At 41.1% G+C, this 17,677-nt stretch overlaps 1 protein-coding gene across 3 annotated transcripts in view; it reads left to right on the top strand.

Moving 5' to 3' along the window:
- The window catches only part of LMO7 (LIM domain 7), a 131,540-nt gene that overhangs the window by 44,877 nt on the left and 68,986 nt on the right, over window positions 1-17,677 (top strand). For all 3 annotated transcript variants that reach the window (XM_066176300.1, XM_066176298.1, XM_066176299.1), the window contains exon 4: window positions 12,139-12,245. In XM_066176300.1, the coding sequence (XP_066032397.1) occupies window positions 12,139-12,245 (107 nt within the window). The remainder of the gene's footprint in view (window positions 1-12,138; window positions 12,246-17,677) is intronic.

Raw genomic sequence — 17,677 nt, forward strand, 5'->3', positions numbered from 1 at the left:
TTATCAGTGGCATGTACATTCATTGGTACACGGTGAGTGCATATGCAGCCCTGCTAAGAGTGAAGCTAAGTCCTATTTGATATCATTCATCAGGAAGCTGATTATTCTGGTATTGTTTTTCATAAGGCAAGGCACAAGGTGATACCTGTACTTTTCTGGAAGGCTGTTAATTTAAATGTCTAAAAAAACCCAAAGACGCATCATTACCTGTTTTCTGGATGACTATGCTCAGCAAGTTGTTGGGAAATTCAGAAAGACAAGTATTTTAAGAGATTTATTTCTTGGCAAAATCCTTACATGAGGGAAAACTTCTGTTTTGCAATAGCAATTGGTGTTTCTTATGAATGAACTTCAATATATCTTAAATCAAAATGAAGAAAGTGGGTATGTCCTACCCAAACTTATGCCCTGCATCCAACCTGCTCTCCTTTATAAGGCAATTTATATGTTCAATAGAGGCTCAGGAGCACTTCAGATGGTAGGAATGAGGCCAGATTCCTCTTTATAGTAGTAGTTTTCTTGTTCAATACTCTTCTTATGCTGCAGGTAAAAAAAAACTTCCCAAAACTGTTATTTTCCTTTTTCTTGTGGGAAGCAATAGATTTGTGGGGAAAGGGAAGCACTGAACCTATCTTGGAAAAAGGTAGGAAGGAGAACCCTGGGAACCACTGTCCCATCAGCCTCACCCCTGTGCCTGTTTAGATCATGGAACAGCTCCTCCTAAATGCTCTGCTGAGGAACATAGTGAGCAGGGATGTGAATTTGGACAGCCAAGGGTAAGTCCTACCTGATCAGCCTGTTGGCCTTCTGTTATAGAAAGGAAGGAATGGAGAATGGAGATGCCACTTATCTGGCCTTCTGTAAAGCCTTTGATACAGTTCCCCACAACATCCTTCTGTCTAAACTGAAGAGAGAGAGAGATTTGATGGGTGGATTGTTTGGTTGATAGGGAATTGGTGGGACAGTTGCATGGAGAGTGTAATGGTCATAGTTAATGTCCAGAGGTAGGTTATGGACATGTGACATCCCTTAGAGATTCTTGCTTGGACAAGTTCTGTTTAATGTCTTCATCAATGACACAAAAGGATTGAGGGCACCCTCAGCAAATTTGCAGATGACACCAAGCTGTGTGGTACAGTTGTATCACTTAAAGCATGGGATTCCATCCAGGGGAAGAAGCTCAAGAAGTGGGCCCATGGGAATCTCAGGAGGTTTAACAAGCCCAAGTGCAAGGTGCTGCACCTGGGTTGGGGCAACCCCTGAGTCTTAATATAAGATAAGAAATGAGACCAGCCCTGCTGTGAAGGGCTTGTGTGTGCTGGTGGGTGAGAGGCTGGACATGACCCAGCCATGGGCACTCCCAGCCCGGAGAGCCAAACGTATCCTGGGCTGCATCCAAAGCAGTGTGGGCAGCAGGGCCAGGGAGGGGATTCTGCCCCTCTGCTCTGCTCTGGTGAGATCCCTCCTGCAGGGCTGCATCCAGCTATAAGAACATAGACCTGTTGGAGCAGGTTCAGAGAAGGGTGACAAAAATGATGAGTGGCTGGAACACCTCTCCTATGAAGACAGGCTTAGAGAGTTGGGGTTATTCAGCCTGGGAGGAGAAGGCTCTAGGTTTCAGTATGTAAAGGAAAGGCTATAAGAAAGATAAGAACAACCTTTTTTAGAAGGCACTGTTGTGACAGGACAAGAGGTAATGGTTTTAAATAAAAATAGGATAGATTTAGATTAGATGTAAGAAAGAAATTCTTTACTGTGAGAGTGGTGAGGCATTGGAACAGCTTCTCCAGAGAGATGCTTCATCTCTGGAAACGTTCAGTGTCAGGTTGGATGGGGTTTTGAGCAACCTGATCTAGTTGAAGATGTCACTGTTCACTGCAGGGAGGTTGGACTAAGATTATCTTTAAGGTCCCTTTCAACCCAAACCATTCTATGATCCCATGTTAATAGTATGAGAAAAAAATCTTCTCACCTGGGAATTGACACAACGCTGTATTTCAAATGTGGCCATCAAATAAAGTTCTAAATTTCTCACTTAATGTATTTTAGTGAGATTTTGTCAGTGCTCAGAAAATTGCAATTGGAAATTAGTAACTGTGTTTCCATTGGCAACTGAAACTTCTAATTTTACATTACTTCAAACTCCTAAGCAGATGTTTCTTCAAGTTTAGGAACATGATGGCCACAGTAACTGGGATGAAAATTCTGTTTAAATAGAAAAAAAAAAAAAAATTTGGGGTATTTTTAAAATGTTTTTTTTTTAATTTATGAAGCACTGTAAAAATCTGATTTTTAAACAGTTAAATTTAAGAAAAGTCTTCTTCTTGTATAAGAAGTTTTTAATCTGTCACATTTTGGAGTACTTCACAAAGAGTTCTTTACCATTGCTTCAGTTCTATACCTAAAAATAATGGAGTGTGGTTAGTGAGAGTTTTAGTGGCTTTAGTGCTGAGGTTAATAAGCACGTCATAGTAGGGTGGGGATGAAATCTTGGCTTTCAGTCCAGTTCTCTCATTGACTACACTGTAAACCAAGAAAAGGGTAAATTGGCAAATGTCAGGAGTAATGCGAGACCTGATGGGAATGTATATGGAACAATAAATCACTTTTGGTAGTTGTTCTGCTGTGTTACGGGAAAGAGGAATGTGGCCTGCATGGAAATACCTCTAGCAGACAATTAAGAAAAAAAGATTGTGTGCTAGAAAGGAAGTATGGTTATTAATAGTTAAAGATGACATTGTTCTGTAGTCTTTCAATGCCTGATAGTGGGAGTATGTAATCTCAGCAGTGGTTTACTGATGTTTTGTGCCCTTCTGCTTGAAAACACATGGTACATTTCAGCCTTAGCTCTGAATTTCCTTTAATTGTTTTCTGTTGCTGCCTAAACACTTTGAAATGTAGGGTGTGGAGAAAGAGGAGGTTGATGCAAACTCTTTGTTAAATTTTTAGTAGCTGCTCAAGACGTCAATCAGGCAGAGTGAAACCTGAACACAAGGTTGAACTTGACAGGTTTTTTAGGTGAGTGATGGTGAAGTGAAATGTGTCTATGAGACATAAGTGAGGAGGACATGTATGGATGCAGACCCTAAGAAATAGTGGTTCAGCTACTAGCCCTGGCCTCTTGTTAGGGGGACAATAAGTGCTATGCCTGCTGGTTGATCTCTGAATCAAAAGTGGTATTTTGAGATGCTTTCAATGAGATCAGGTCTTCCAAAGCAATCCTTTTAGTGTACTACTGGGTGGAGATGTCAAAATGCTAACTAATTAATTAGTTTTTAAAAATCATGTCATCTGACTATAAAGTAATATGATTGGGAGCAAGAACTTTCTAATATAGAAAATTTTCATCATTCTTCTTCCTGCTCTAAACCAAAGCTCTGAAAAAGTATTATCCTTTTTGCCTCAGCTTGCTGTCACTTAACAAAATACATAAATATGTTTGCCAAATGAACCGCAAGAAATTTCCATTTATCAATTCAATCAGCTGTAGTCTGTAGTGTACTCTGTTGTTTGTGTGCTATTTTTATTTCTGAAGTAGCTGATGACTGGTGTCTGTGTTTGTCAAGAAACATTCCTTTGTAACTGGAAAAAAAATGTCAACCATGTAGAAGTACACACCTTAACTCATACTTGGGACATTCATAATCTGATTTCTCCTTCCTTTGCCAAGGAAGTGCAGATTTGAGATTCCTTGCAGCACTCAGTGTTTATTTATGTTAAATCTTCATAAGCTGGACACTGGAGTAGTTTCCCCCCCTGCCATCTCTGGCTTGTCAGATATTTATCAGTGTGAGGTGTTTTAAAATCATGGCAGTTTTCAAAGAAAGTAGATGTTAATCACAGCGGTGATGCTTTCTCTGCGGTATCGGTGGTGGAGCTCTGCAGTTATGCTATTTACCCTTCTGTTTGGTACAAAATCCTCATACCACATCTCCTAACGCCTGTCTGAACACCTCCGCGCCCATGTGTCTGTGCTGAATCACCCTCCTCCAGTGAGCAAAACTATGTGAAAGAATTATTAACAACACCACCAGCAGCAACAAGTGCTGCCAAATGCAGGCTGCTGAGTTGCTTCAGCTGGGCTGGCAGGGCTTGCTGTCTGCATGGCAGGAGGATGGGGAGGGGCGTGGGGAAGCCTGGCACTGATCCAGGGGTTCAGGTGGGCTCCAAGGCAGGTCATCTCCAAACCAACTCATTGATCCGGAGTGCTGGGAAAGCTTCTTGATGGCACAGGATAAGCCCGTGTAGGGCAGGAAGGATTAGATGCAGTACTAAGATGCTATTCCTGTTAAGAAACAAAAGATGCCTGACTCTTGAAGGAAGCAAGGTTAGAGGAAACTTCCAAATGGTCTCTTAGGAAGAATGAAGCACAAAATAATTATCCAAAAATCAGGGGCTACATGAATTGAGGATCTGAGGCTCTGTTTCAAGTCCTGTGTATGAAGAAAAGCTGAATTTCACCTATATCAAGTTATTAACCTGTGTGAGCAAAACAAAAAAACCTTATGTATACAAATAAAAAAGGAGGGGGGGGGGGGCAGGGGTGGAGGAGGGAAGCAAACTCTGCCAAAATTTTGTGTTTCAAGAACAAGAGGTCTTTACTTCTTTTATTACTCATTAGGCTTCAGGGGAGTTTCACCTTTAAGTGGATTACTGTCATTCCAGTTCTGTGTAGTTGGGTGATTTGGCATTGGAGTATTTAGCACACTTTGCTTGCAGAGTCTGTTTTGTATAAACTGTTCAGAGTGTAAAGCATATCACTTGAATTTTTTTTTTCCCCTTGACTTTGTTTGGAATGCAACTAACTGGTGGGAAAGTTAAGGCTTGTCTAAACAAGGAGATAGTCCAGGCTAGTTCTTCCATACCGGCTTTCAAAACCTATACTTTCCTTACAGTAGGAATGCCTGTAAGTGGATGAGTTCTATTAACAAGGCTTGTCTGCCAACATGCTGTACTTTTGCCCTTGTCCTTTCCAGATGGCCTTATTTGGTAGCAGTGACATCCCAGAAACACACCTGCAGTTTACAATCTGATATTCACTCTCTTATCAATAAAAGGCTCATTTGGTACACATCGTTGCTGTGATATAAGTCTGTAATGTCATAGTGAAGGTTATGCTGTAGCACAGTTAGAGATAGGAGCCTGGGAGGCATTTCAAGTCATTGAAGACATGTCAATGTTGGTCCTTTCTTATATTAAACACGTTAAAAGCTGTCAACTCAGAAATCCTGTTTAAAAAACCCAACAACCCACATTAATTTCTCTTGTGTGTTTTCCTTCATTCAGTCGCTACCATTGTGAAGAAACTGTGGAGCTCAGTGCTGCAAGAGGTTGCAGGCAATGAGGTGGGCTGAGCAGAGATGTCTTCTGCTGGCCCTTATACATGGCGGTGGGCAGTGCCAGGACCTGAATAACAAGTTTAGGAGAAGATCCTTCAATACACACCTTGGTCTTACAGAGATTTGTAACCAGCTGCAGTCACTGCAGATGGAATTGGGGTTTGGGAGACAAATGGACCTTTTTGTCCAAAACCAGAATGATTCTTTCTCTAAGGCTGTGGTTTCCATAATGGTTGCATAGACGAAGGGAAATACTCGTCCTCTTCCATTCCCCACAGTTATTGATACTGGCAGCACCAAGGTTACCACAAAGTTTGTGCACAGAGTTTCATTCCTGCATTCTCACAGCAGGAGCACCTGCTTTCTGAGAGGAAAGCTGGCAGTGAATCATTAAAGGTTTAGTATCTGTAATCATGCATAGAGCTGGGGCAGGGAATCCCTGTGTCAAGGATCACAGTAATTTATTGTTTTACCCAGTGTGGAAAAGCAAGGAAGGGCATTCAGAGGGGAGTGGCAAAGCAATTAACGCAGTTTCTGATCTTTGGCCAACACAGTGCTCTGTGCACTCTGTTATAGGTGGGATAATTTACTGAACAGAAGCCCTAAGGTCACTGTAAGTCAAATTATGTCTGCAGGATGATTGTTTTAATTGCTATTTTTAGTTTTGGGCCCAAAAAAGGAGGAAAAGAGCAGTTTAGGTATCCTATCCACTCCTCCTTCTGCATTTGGTTCAAGGTTGAAACTGTTGGCTTTCAGAGAAATCCAGAGAGCTGCAGGAGCTGGGATCACACACTACAGATAGGATGGGTGGGTAATGGGCACTAAACCTCCTGACATTTAAGGCCAAGGTGGTAATGGGGAGTTCCTGGCTCCCAGGCCTGTGGTCAGACCACAGGGTTTGTGTTCAGCCCTGTTCCCTCCTATCCTCTCACCCCTTCTGCCCCCACCTGCACCCACAGCCAGAGCTAATAACCGAAACGTACCTCCGAGGAAGAGCAAGTCACCCAACTTGTTCAACGAGCTCCTGCTGCAGGTTCTTTCCTTTTACCCCACCTCTGAATATAAACAATGTGTAGCTGTGCAGTGATGCTGCTGCCAAATGCAGCCCTAAATTCTGCATTATACTGATTTGAGCCAGCTTCAGTGGATGGTATTATGCTGTGTCTATGCAAAATATTTTCTACTTTGAAAAAATACCAGATTTTTTTAATGGAAATTGCCCTTACTTAAGGGAATAAGGATGCCGATAAAGAGGGTTTGTCATGAATGCAGAGTTGAAGGAGACACAGCTTTCAAGATGACTAAATGTCTTGATAAATGCAGTACTGAGGAAAAATGCCTGTTAAATGTTATCTACTCAAATGATTTTCAGAATTATGTAGCCAAAAAAATGCATCAGTCTCACTTAAAATGTCAAGAGTTTTTGTTGCTAGGGACTATAGGTACTTGGTGGGTTTTGTCTTTTTTTTTTTTTTTCTTTTTTTTCTTTTTTTTTTTTTTTTCTTTTTTTAAATCCTGGAAGCTGAAAACAGTTTCTGGCACCAAACCATGATCTGGATGATGATGTAACACTTTGTGCAACTACACTTCATGGCCTTGCAAGCATAGGGTACCATCCCCTTCATACACTGAAAATAACTGCTTAAAATCCTCCAAAAAACCTACCCAAGCACCTTCCTCCTCAACTCAACTTTCCTAACTAGAGCTTGAATAGCAGTAGAAATAAGGGGTTTCACTGAAACAGTGGGTATTTGTATCAGAATAGGAGACAACCTTGAGTACTGTCTTTCATTGGCTGATACACCCAGGAAAAACAGAAAAACACCATCTTAATTAAATTTTTTTTCTCCCTGTTGCCAAGTGATTTGAAAGATGTGCCATAACTTGTATGCCTATGAGATTTCATTGTGTTTTGGTGCATATGCAGGGATTCAGAAAAACAGTTAACTAGGGAGAAGACAGGCTTACCACACAGCATGACTGCACCCTAAAGAAAGCAAATGTATTTACATACTTGTTTAAATTAATATTCTTGGCCCACCCAGATAATCATGATAATGAGGGAATTTTTTTTAATAAAATTGCAGCTCTATTACACAAGCTGAATTTAGAGTGATGTCGCATTGCATGTAAGTAGCCAAAATAAGATGGTATTTACACGCTCTTATGGGGAGACCTCTGTTAATTAACTTTTGCTTTAGTAATTTTTAAAATTTTTTTTTCTGTTTTACACACTCCACACTCTATGTCCCTTTTTAAGTATGTGGTTTTGAGGTTTTCTTCCTACTTAAGGTTAACCTCTTCTTGATCTTTTTTGCATCTTTTGTCTTTCTCTTACTTTCCTGTTGCTTGTGCTGATTTATTCTTACTGGTTTAGAAGTGCACTTTTCCTCGGTTTTTTAGCTGTTGAGGAACCCCTGCACTTCCCCACCACCAGCATTCTGTCTGTCTTTTCAGCTTCTTGCCAAGCTGACATTAGAAGCTGATCGCAGGTGCAACACAGAACTACTGCCCACTGCCTCATTTTTTTTTTCTTTTTTTAGAGTTGCTCTTTAAAATTGTTTTTTTTAAAGGAAGGTGTTCGTATTTTTGTTTTTCCCCATAGAGTTACCATCTTCTTTCTTTGTGGTCTGGAGGATAGGGATGAAGGAGCCCTGCAGCAGTGGCCCTGCCCTTCCCCTCACATTCACCTGCTCTGATGCAGCATCCCTGCCCCTGGCCTAGGAGCAGGAGCAGCACTGAGGACCAGCAAATGAAGGAGAGGAAAGACTCAGCTTTTTCTTCTCCTCAAGTCCATGGAGTTGAAGGAGTGAGAGGCAGCCCTTCTCTGCTTGGATGCTGGGGAAAGGTGTGAACCACACTCCTTTTCGCTGTAGGGATGACATCTTGGCTCCTTCAAAGAATTGGTTGGAGGAAAATGCTTTAACAACAGGCAGAGGGAAGGGTTTGTGTCTAGTGATGCCCCATGGGGACCAGAAAGTCAGGCACAGAGCTGAAAGTGTATAATATTGTTTGTCTTTTCCCCAAAGAGCAGTATTTAAAGCCTGTGTGTGGATCACCTACTTCCTGCTGGCAGCTCTGTCTCTCCCATATTATGACTTTGCTGAGCTTTTGGGTGCGGTTCACTTTGAAGTTTGAGGCAAAAATGGAATACCGAAGGGTAACAGCTCTATCTAGTCAGTGTTCTACATTTTGCATTTAACATAAGTCTGTACAGCATGTGGAAAACTCAAGCCATGCTAGGAACATTTGAAATGCTCTGCTGTTCTATCATGCACAACTTTTTGGGGGAAAAAAACAGCCCTTCCCACAGTAGTCTCATTCAAACCTCCCCACCCCCTCTCACTAAGACACTAAAAGGTAGTAATAGCATACCAGAAATGAATTACACTTGAATTTTGTGGTTTAGACTTCAGGCTTTATTTTTGTTGTGTTTTAAAACCTGTAATTCTATGATGCTTATTCCAACTTCAGATGCTCAGGGAAATGTAGTGGCTGAGTTCTCTTAATAACATGAACAAAAATTACCTTGATGATTTTATCCCTGTTAGTTCAAGAGCTTTCTCTAATAATGGTCTGAACCTTATGTTTTCTGCAAAAATGTATTTGATCTGCCCTATGATGAATCCTTGCTTTTGCAATAGGCAGCTCTTCTCTCCCCTTCTGGTTTTGCTTCTCTTGTGTTGAAAGGTGGCACCAGTATTGCCTCTCACGATCCACTTTATTGGTATAATAGAATAAAATTCTCCAGTTTCTTTAGTCCCTCATCTTCCCTTATCCTCATAATTCTTTTTCTCCGCTAATTTGTTTCTTTCTTAAATTTAAGTGGCCTGCTCGTGTTTACAGAGATTGAGAACACTTTGGTGAAGAGGAGGGTGGTGGATGCAAGTATGAACCTTTTTCTCTTAAGCACAATCTTGTCAGTGGCTTTTGTCACCTGGAGATAGGTCTGGTGTGTTGTGCTTCTCCAGGATTTTGAGGTCTGGTTGTTTAAATAGAACCATTTTTGTGAAGTGTGCTGAGATTCAGATTGCAGTATGTCCTTTGAAGCTGCAATGGCAATGACCATTAGTCTTGTTAAAGTACAGTTACATTGGTACAAGGAATAGTGTAATGGTTTCTATATTTGAATGTATTAATCACTGGAAAATGTTCCCTTTCACATTTCTAATGATAAATTTAATTGCAAGGTTGATAACTTATCTTTTTTTTTTTTTAACTTATTTCTATGGTGCTATTTAAAATTGATCTTCCCATTCATTATTCTGGTAGAGTTTAAAATGGCTGCTAGCTATTTTGAGACCTGTGACTTTGCTGATTAACTATGATGATTAGAGATGGTCAAGAATGACTTGGCAAGGACAGTATTTAGAAGTGCTGATTTGTTTAAACGATACTTTTTTGTGTCAATATCCAAACCTGATAAATAGCCTATTGGATGTGTCACCTCTTGATGCTGTGGGGATCGTTTCCAGGCCCTGACTGCAAAACAGTGTTGTTGGGGCAGTAACCTGAGATGGCAGGTGTGATCAAATTTCTGGTGTGGGAGCTGAGGGAAGGAATATTTTGAACCATCATTTTATCCTGCATGTGTGTACAGTAACTAACGGTGTTCTGCCCTCCGCATTATCTCTCCCTGCTTCTGACCCCATTCCTGATGGTCCTGACTCCTGTCAGCAGGGATCTTCTCAGGGGCTGTAAGTGCTATTTATCAGGTGGTTGATGCTTGATAGGTTTAATTGCTGAAACACCTTCAAAATTAATTCTTTCATGTGCCTGCTATTTGGTGGTTGTGCAGCCAAGCATCCACTGATGAGCAACTCCTCTGCTTTGTTTTTGTTGCTCTCAGGGTGTAGATGACATCTATTTTTCTAAACCTGACTCTTCTTCCTTGTTTACCTGCAGAATGTGCTCATTTGCAGCCCTGCGGTTGACATAACCCATTGGTCTGGGAGTTTGCTCTGAGTTGTGGTGACTGGTGACTGGTCAGACCAATCAGACCATGTTGCCTTCACTGGTGTTGGTGTCAGTTCATTACCTTGGAGTTACTCATTCTTTCTGCTCTGCTGCTTTCTTCTTCTGCCTTACTTGCCAGTTTCTTAGACTCCCTAGTCCCCTGAACATTGACCTGATGGTCGTTGAGGAAGTAGTTTGTCTTCTTGCAGTAGGACTGTAGCCTGTGGCTTCTTCCATGCTGAGGAAATAATGCCTTTTCAAGTCCTTGCTGTTTTGGTACTAATGTGACACTCAAATATTAATTGAATAAAGTTGACACATCTAGCCAGCTTTCCCCATATTCATGGAAAGAGAAAAGGGGCATTGCATGGAAGGGAAAAATAAATGCCCTTTCTGAGGTTGCATCTCCCAGCATGAAGCTCTTCCCTGGGTAAATACGCAGGCAGCCCCCTGGGCACTGCAGGGGCCAGTGCCTGGGGGCATAGGTGAGGCTGCCTGTCCTCCATCCTTCCCAGCTGCCTCCTCTCATCTGCCACCACATGGTGTCCCCCATGTTTGCCATCATGTTGCAGCCCCCACTGTGGCACATTGCATCAGGCCTTGGGGCATAACCTTCACGGTATGAGACACCTGGGATCTTTCAGATGTGGTAACGCAGAGCCCACAGCCTGCATGGGGAATACCTTGCTCAAATATTTTCCTTGAATTAAACCATGTTTACGGACTGATAAGAAATACTAGAATCCCAGGGACCTTCAAAACAGAAGGTTGTGGGGATTCTTGAGTTTGTTTTACTTTCTCTATTAGAAGATTGTTTTTTTAAAATGAATTTTAAATGAAGGAATAACTGTCACATCCAGTGACTATGTGTCAAAAAAAAAAGTTTAAAGCATATTAAATTGCTAAAGCAGAGTTTCTCTATAGTATGAAATTCTGGTACCAGCACCTTGACTTACCAACCTTTAATGACAGGGCTGAGTGTAGCTTATGAATTAAGTAACTTCGTGTACCTTTTCCTCTGGCTTGCAGCTGAAGGAAGCAAGTGCGCAAGAGGGCACATTCTTTTGTTGTTGATAGCATTCCGCCTTAACGAGATGGAATTTCTTGCCTATTGCCCACTGTTTATGAAGTGGAAAGAGATCACAAGTTGTGTAATCTCTCTATATATGATTAGATTTCTTCTTTTTTAACATTTCTCTCATGGGTTGGTCCATCCTGCTGCAGGTGCAGAGAGTGGATGCTGCACCTATATTTTGTTACAGATCGATGTGAAGTTGGGGGGAGGGGGGGTTGGTGTGGGAAGGGGAGGAACTCGAAGGAGAGAAGCCCCCCCAAGTGAGGCAGCAACAGCTCTGAATACAGTTTGGTTTCTGTCTCTCCGGAGCTTTGCTCAGCAACCAAACCCAGACTCCAGGTGCAGTATTCCCTCATCAGCCTGTGAGCATAGAAACGAAGAGTCCCTCCTCTTCTTCCTCCCCTGCCAAGAGTTTCTGGGTGGTGAATGTCAGTAGCTGGAGTTATTTTTAAAGGCAAGAGGTGAGGCTTGTCGTGCAAAGCTAGGAAGAGGGCGTTTGTTTGCCGAGCAGAGCTGACATCAAAGTGGAGATTGCTGCCTACTGGCTGCCTTATGCCAGGTAATCTTTAACATACCCCTCAGTCCCTGAGATCGCAGCCCAGCCTGCCTGTGTGCATGAGAAACGAGCAGTGTTTATGATCCAGAAGATTGCTTTTCCAGTATTATTTACGTGAGCTGGACTTTGACATTTAAAGGCTCGCACTAATCATCTTGCAAAACCTGCTTAGTGCTCTTAACTGAGCAACTGCTTTCTACTTCTCTTTGCAGGATAATATAAATGTTTTTCTGAAAGCGTGTGAAAACATTGGACTGAAAGAAGCTCAGCTTTTTCACCCAGGAGATCTTCAGGATTTGTCCAATCGAGTTACAGTCAAGTGAGTTTTGTGGTTTTGTTTTCTCCTTTCCCTTCTCCCTCTAAGCTCTTTCACGGTATTTTTTTTTAATATTTGCCTATGGAAAATTCTTCTTTTAATCTATGAGCAATTCTGAATACTGTGGTGAGGGTTTAAGCTTTGTTAAAGCTAGTGAATAAGACTTGCAGAAATGTAATTAAAAATGAAGTATTATAATAATAATTCTTACCTTACAGGCAAACTAATTGTTAATGAATATTTACAACATTTAATATGAGATAGAAACTGTTCAGCTTAAGACTTGGAGCAAAATTGTAAAATGTGTCAAAAGCATCACTTTTCTTTATGATTTGTGATTACCAATGTAAATTTGAAAGGCTGAGGTGATACTACTGATACTTATCCAAATGGATTTGGAGCTTAAGTATGGTGTTCCTAAAGCACTGCTGGTCTTGCCACTTCAAGCATTAATCGGATGTTTGTCTCTGAGTGTCACATCCCCTGTCAAGGAGTGTGTGTGAGTAGGAATTAAGTACTGAATTGCATGAAGGGTAACTGGCATGTTTGTGGAGGTGGGAGTTTTCCTGTGAAATAGCAGTGACTAGGTTCTGATACATCTTTAGTGGATTTTCATATTTCAAGACTACTGTCTGTCCTAATAAGAATTTTATTACCAGTTTCTGAGAGATTAGGGGGAAACTTTACTGTATAGACAGGTGTTTTAAGATAAATGAGTCAAGGCAAAAATCATCCTAGGGCATCTTGATTTGTTACAGTATATGAACTGTTTTTATTATATTGGGACAAAGGGGTGAATTTACTGTCTCCAAAAAATAAAATCTTTAATGGGTTTTGCTGGAAATCTGTCAAGTTAAATGCGAAGGATTGATTCCTGTCCTAAATTTCCAGTTTTATCAAAGAGGAACAGGCAGTAATCCTTCTGTAAATACAAAGGAAAAAAATACTGTGAAATGACATGTAACTGCTTTAATTAGAAAGAAATCTCTTGTAGGTGGATTGGGTGGTAGCCTGTTGACATGCACTCTGCCTGGTTTCAGAATGAAAGTTCATACTGTTTTGAGGTCTGATATGTGAGATGGCAAATGTGTTTTCCAGTCTTTGGCTCCTACCCGAAATGTAATTTCTCACTAATCTGGTGTTTGGGGACTTGGCACCCTTCCAGGACGTTGGTATTCTCTCTGCTGGCTCCTACGTCATGCCAAAAGCCGAAGGGTTGGTAACCTCTGCTGTGCTCAAATTACCCACAAAGCCCCAGCAAAAGTTATTTTGGTGGAGGTTTGCTCCAAGGGTATGGCTGGGAAGGGTTGGAGGCGGTCAGGAGCTGGTGTTCAGCAGCGTCAATAGCGACGAGCTGGAGCCCTGGGGAAGTGGAGATAGCAAACTATTGTGCAAGGTGTGTTGTCCAACTTGTCCAGATGTAAAACCACGGCACCCAGGTGAGGTCAGCTGTGAAATTCGTGCAGTGGGTCTGTAACCGAGGCTTTTTTGGGTCCTTTCAGCACAGCCAGTTCCCTTCCTGGCTCCACGAGCAGAGTAAGGCTGGAATTTAAAGTTGTCACGAGGCAACAGGGGTTTTACCTCGTACCTTCTCAGCAATGGTTTAATTAGTGTTTTTCAAAAAAGCAGATTTAACTATTGAATGCTTCTTATGGACAGCAATGCGGGGGGTCTGGGTTAGAGTCTAAAGAGCTGCCAGCCATACAACCATGTTCTTGTAATTTGTTTCAGTACGAGTTTGCTTCCCCACACATTATATATCATATGACAGTCCCACAGTGTGTATTAAATGCTTACACAGTAATTCAAAACTTCTGAGCTATCAGAGCTTGCTGTAAAGTGATGTCCTAACTATAGTGGCACTTTTGATGTATTTAGGAGGTTGGAAAGGGATGGGAGGGGAGTTTTATTCCAAGAAATGAAGGAAATAAATTACATGAAGATAACCCTCTCCATTGAAAAGTTAATTATAGAAATAATTTTATTACCTAGAAGGCAGGCTATTCTTCGAGGATTTTCAGAGAGATTTATATTTGTGTCAGGAGGGAAATGCTGTCTGATCAGGAATTTTTATTTTTTAATAGAAATAAGTTATTTCATACATTCAAGATAAATTAGAAATGTCTTCAAAACTTGTAGGATGCCAGGCCTCAGAAAAGGGGTACTATTTCATGTCTTGCTTTTGTGTTATCCTCTGTTAACTGTAGTTTCATAATTAGAAGTAAATAATTTCTTGTCACAAGGAAGGAAACCTTTTCATCTGCTGACTTATTTAAAAGATTCCATTTAACTTTGAGATTTCTAACATTCCTAAGCAAATTCATTTTGTTGCTATCACCTGAGGCTAATTGCCCACATCTTAAAGCAGCTATGATATGTTGTATGGGATAACATTAATGTGTGCCTGAAGCAGTGTGTATTTTGACGCCGCAGGAGGACTGCTGTGTTCTGCTGTTGCACCACTGTTAGCACAGGGTTTTTTATCTACCCAAAATAGATTAAATAAACTGTTGCTTAGAAAAGTCAGCTTAACAGGCTGAGATGGCGGAGAACAGGGTGCTGGTAAGACACATGCATGTACTGTCAGGTATGACAAGGTGCTTGATTCGCCTTGTATGTTGAAAATTGGTTAGAGGAAGGTACCATTAAAAGGGTGGGTCTGCTTCTGCTGCTAAGGAGGACACAGGAGTTGTCATCTTATGTAAGAGCAAAACCAGTCTTTCACATTGTCTGGGAGGTTGCATCTCTGTCCCTGTCACGCTTGTTCAATTGATCTGACACCTCTGGTGCTGGGTAGGTCCTCAGGAGGAACCACCTACCTTTTGAAGTGGATGAGCTCTGTGAAGTGGTGTTCCATGTGCTTCTCCTGTCTGCTGCCTGGAATTTGTGTGGTTTCTCCTTTTTACCTTGTGGGAAGTCATATGCCCTCAGGCTGTTGGTATCTCAGACTGCCATCCTGTCTCACCTGGGCAGGCTCCCTTCCCAACAGGAGAAGTTATTTTCTCCTTGTACTTTATTTCTGTGCGTGCTTGCTGCTTTTCACCGTACCTTTGCTGACAGCACTCTGTCTAATCAACACCTCCACAAGGCCGTTCAGAATTACCAAACTCTGTTATGTGGTGCAGTGTTCTTGTGTCAACTGAGTTAAGGTTGAGACCCTCAGCTTCTCATGAATAGAATCTGTTCTGAGAAAATGGCCTTTCTATCTGGTGAGGAGGCTACAAATTTAACTTGTATTTTGTTTTCTCTTGCAATGGAGATGATGCACAGACATGATGTGAAACCCTCCTCTATAATTACTAGAAGTAATCTGGGACAAGAGAATCAAGAATCCTCTTACATACCCAGACTTTCAGTTCCAAGTGATTATGTGATTATCCATTTTGCAAAGAAAAAGCTCCTTAAAATTTTATTGTTTAGAAGTTTGTGTGAAGAAGGCTGGCTAAAATTACTGGTTGCTGCTCCAAGCCTTGCAAACTTTATGCTTTGCCAGATCAGCAAGATTAGTTGTTGGGTTGTGTGGAAAAACGGTCCTGGCATGGATGGTTTCTTTTCTGCCTGTGAAAATGGGAGTGTGGATTAATGTCTGAGATTTATAGTTCAGTCTTTCTGTAAATCTGCAGAAGTTATTGCTCAGTGGTATAGTACACCAATATGTCATGTGTTCCAAGAAGGATCATCCAGATGGACTTTTTCCTCACATACCCTTTCTGGCAGTCATATGCATATTGTCTTGTTCAGTGTCTAGTTATTTGTGTAAATGCATGTGTGTCCCTCTTCAGTTCTTTTGGTATATTTGATTTTTTGTTTTTTGGTGCAGGGTTTTATTATTTCTAATTGGAGATGTTGTTTTAAAACCCAGCAGCTAGTGAAGGTTTTTTAAATTATACTAATGCAAGATTGTCTTAATACTTCATTTGATTCTGTTTTGGTTCTGTCAAAATAAGAATGTAATACAAGCTTAGTGACTCTCAGTTGTCAGCATGGTTACTATTTAAAAATGTTAAGTACTTCCTTACCCAGCTCTTTAGGGATGACACACCCAGTTGTTCCCAGCTGTGGAAGGATTCTTAATAAAATCATACCATGGAGTTAAAAGGGAGAGTTCACATAGGCAGACATCAGACCTCAGTTCTGATGGAGCTTATCTCATTTATCAGTTTTAAAGGAGACAGCCTTAACACTCAGACTGAGAGTGTAAATTCAAATTTGTCTTTGAAGCAAATTAATTCTTCTACATGAAAAAAACTTATAATTCTGTAAAATGAGATCTCCAGTTGAAGAATATAATTAAATTCTAATATTAAAGCCAAAAAAATGGTGGGTTAATAGATTAAAACATTATGCCAAGAAAAAAAAAAAAAAGAAAATTCACTGCAAAATCCTAAATAGCAAACTTTTTTTAAAGCTACCACAGCCCTGAGTTTTGATGTTGAAGTTTTACCATACTAATTTCATTTTTCAATAATAGAGCAAATTAAAATGCCTGGCTTCCATTAATATAACTACTACATTGTTATATTTAGAGTATGTCTTGAATGAAACTCAAAAACTGAGGCCCCACCTAGAGCACTGTGTCCAGCTCTCAGGCACCCACCACTGGAAGTATGTGGACCTGTTGGAGCAACTCTGAAGGAGGGCCGTGCAGATGAAAAGGGAGCACCTCTCTTCTGAGGACAGGCTGAGGGAGCTGGGATTGGTCAGCCTGGAGAAGAGAAGGCTCCAAGGGGACCTTCCAGCACCTAAACAGGGCCTGAAAGAAAGATGGAGAAGGGACTTGGCACAAAGACACATAAGACAAGGGGTAATAGTTTTAAACTGGAACAGGATGGGTTTAGTTTTAGATATTGGGAAGAAATTCTTTACTGTGAGGGTGATGTGGCACTGGAAAAGATGGAACTGTAGGTGTTCCATCCATGGAAGTGTTTGAGGCCAGGTTGGATGGGCCTTTGAGCAATCTGCTCTGGTGTGGGAGGTGTCCCTGCCCATAGCAGAGGTCTCTTGCAATCCAAACCATTCTGTGCTTTTTTCCCCAAAACGGCTGGAAGTACCTCATCACACTGCGGAACCTGGTATTTGGATTAGCCTTCATCTTTTTGCAGGCCTGCACTTTTTCCACATATTCATTATCAATCTTGTGTTAATTCTATAAAGCAAGCAGAAAACCTTGTTGGAGAAATTTTGTTGAAGTGGGACTAAGTGCATACATGAGATGAAATAACAGCGCTCTGACTTCGGCCCTGGAATTTCAGAATTTTGGGCAGTTTTTAACTTAATCCATTTAATGTTTCTTTAGCATAATCTTTTTTCATCAATTCCTAAACAAAAAGCAGTCCTGGAAAAATTAAAATGCCATGCTTTCTGTAACATAAAGCTCTATATAACTAAAGGCAACTGGAGAGAAGTAACAACTGTTACATGCCATGTTCATCCTT

The sequence above is a fragment of the Chamaea fasciata genome, unplaced genomic scaffold (genome assembly GCF_029207755.1).
Source record: "Chamaea fasciata isolate MVZ Bird 193981 ecotype frontalis unplaced genomic scaffold, bChaFas1.0.hap1 SCAF_2, whole genome shotgun sequence".
NCBI classification, from domain to species: Eukaryota; Metazoa; Chordata; class Aves; order Passeriformes; family Sylviidae; genus Chamaea; species Chamaea fasciata.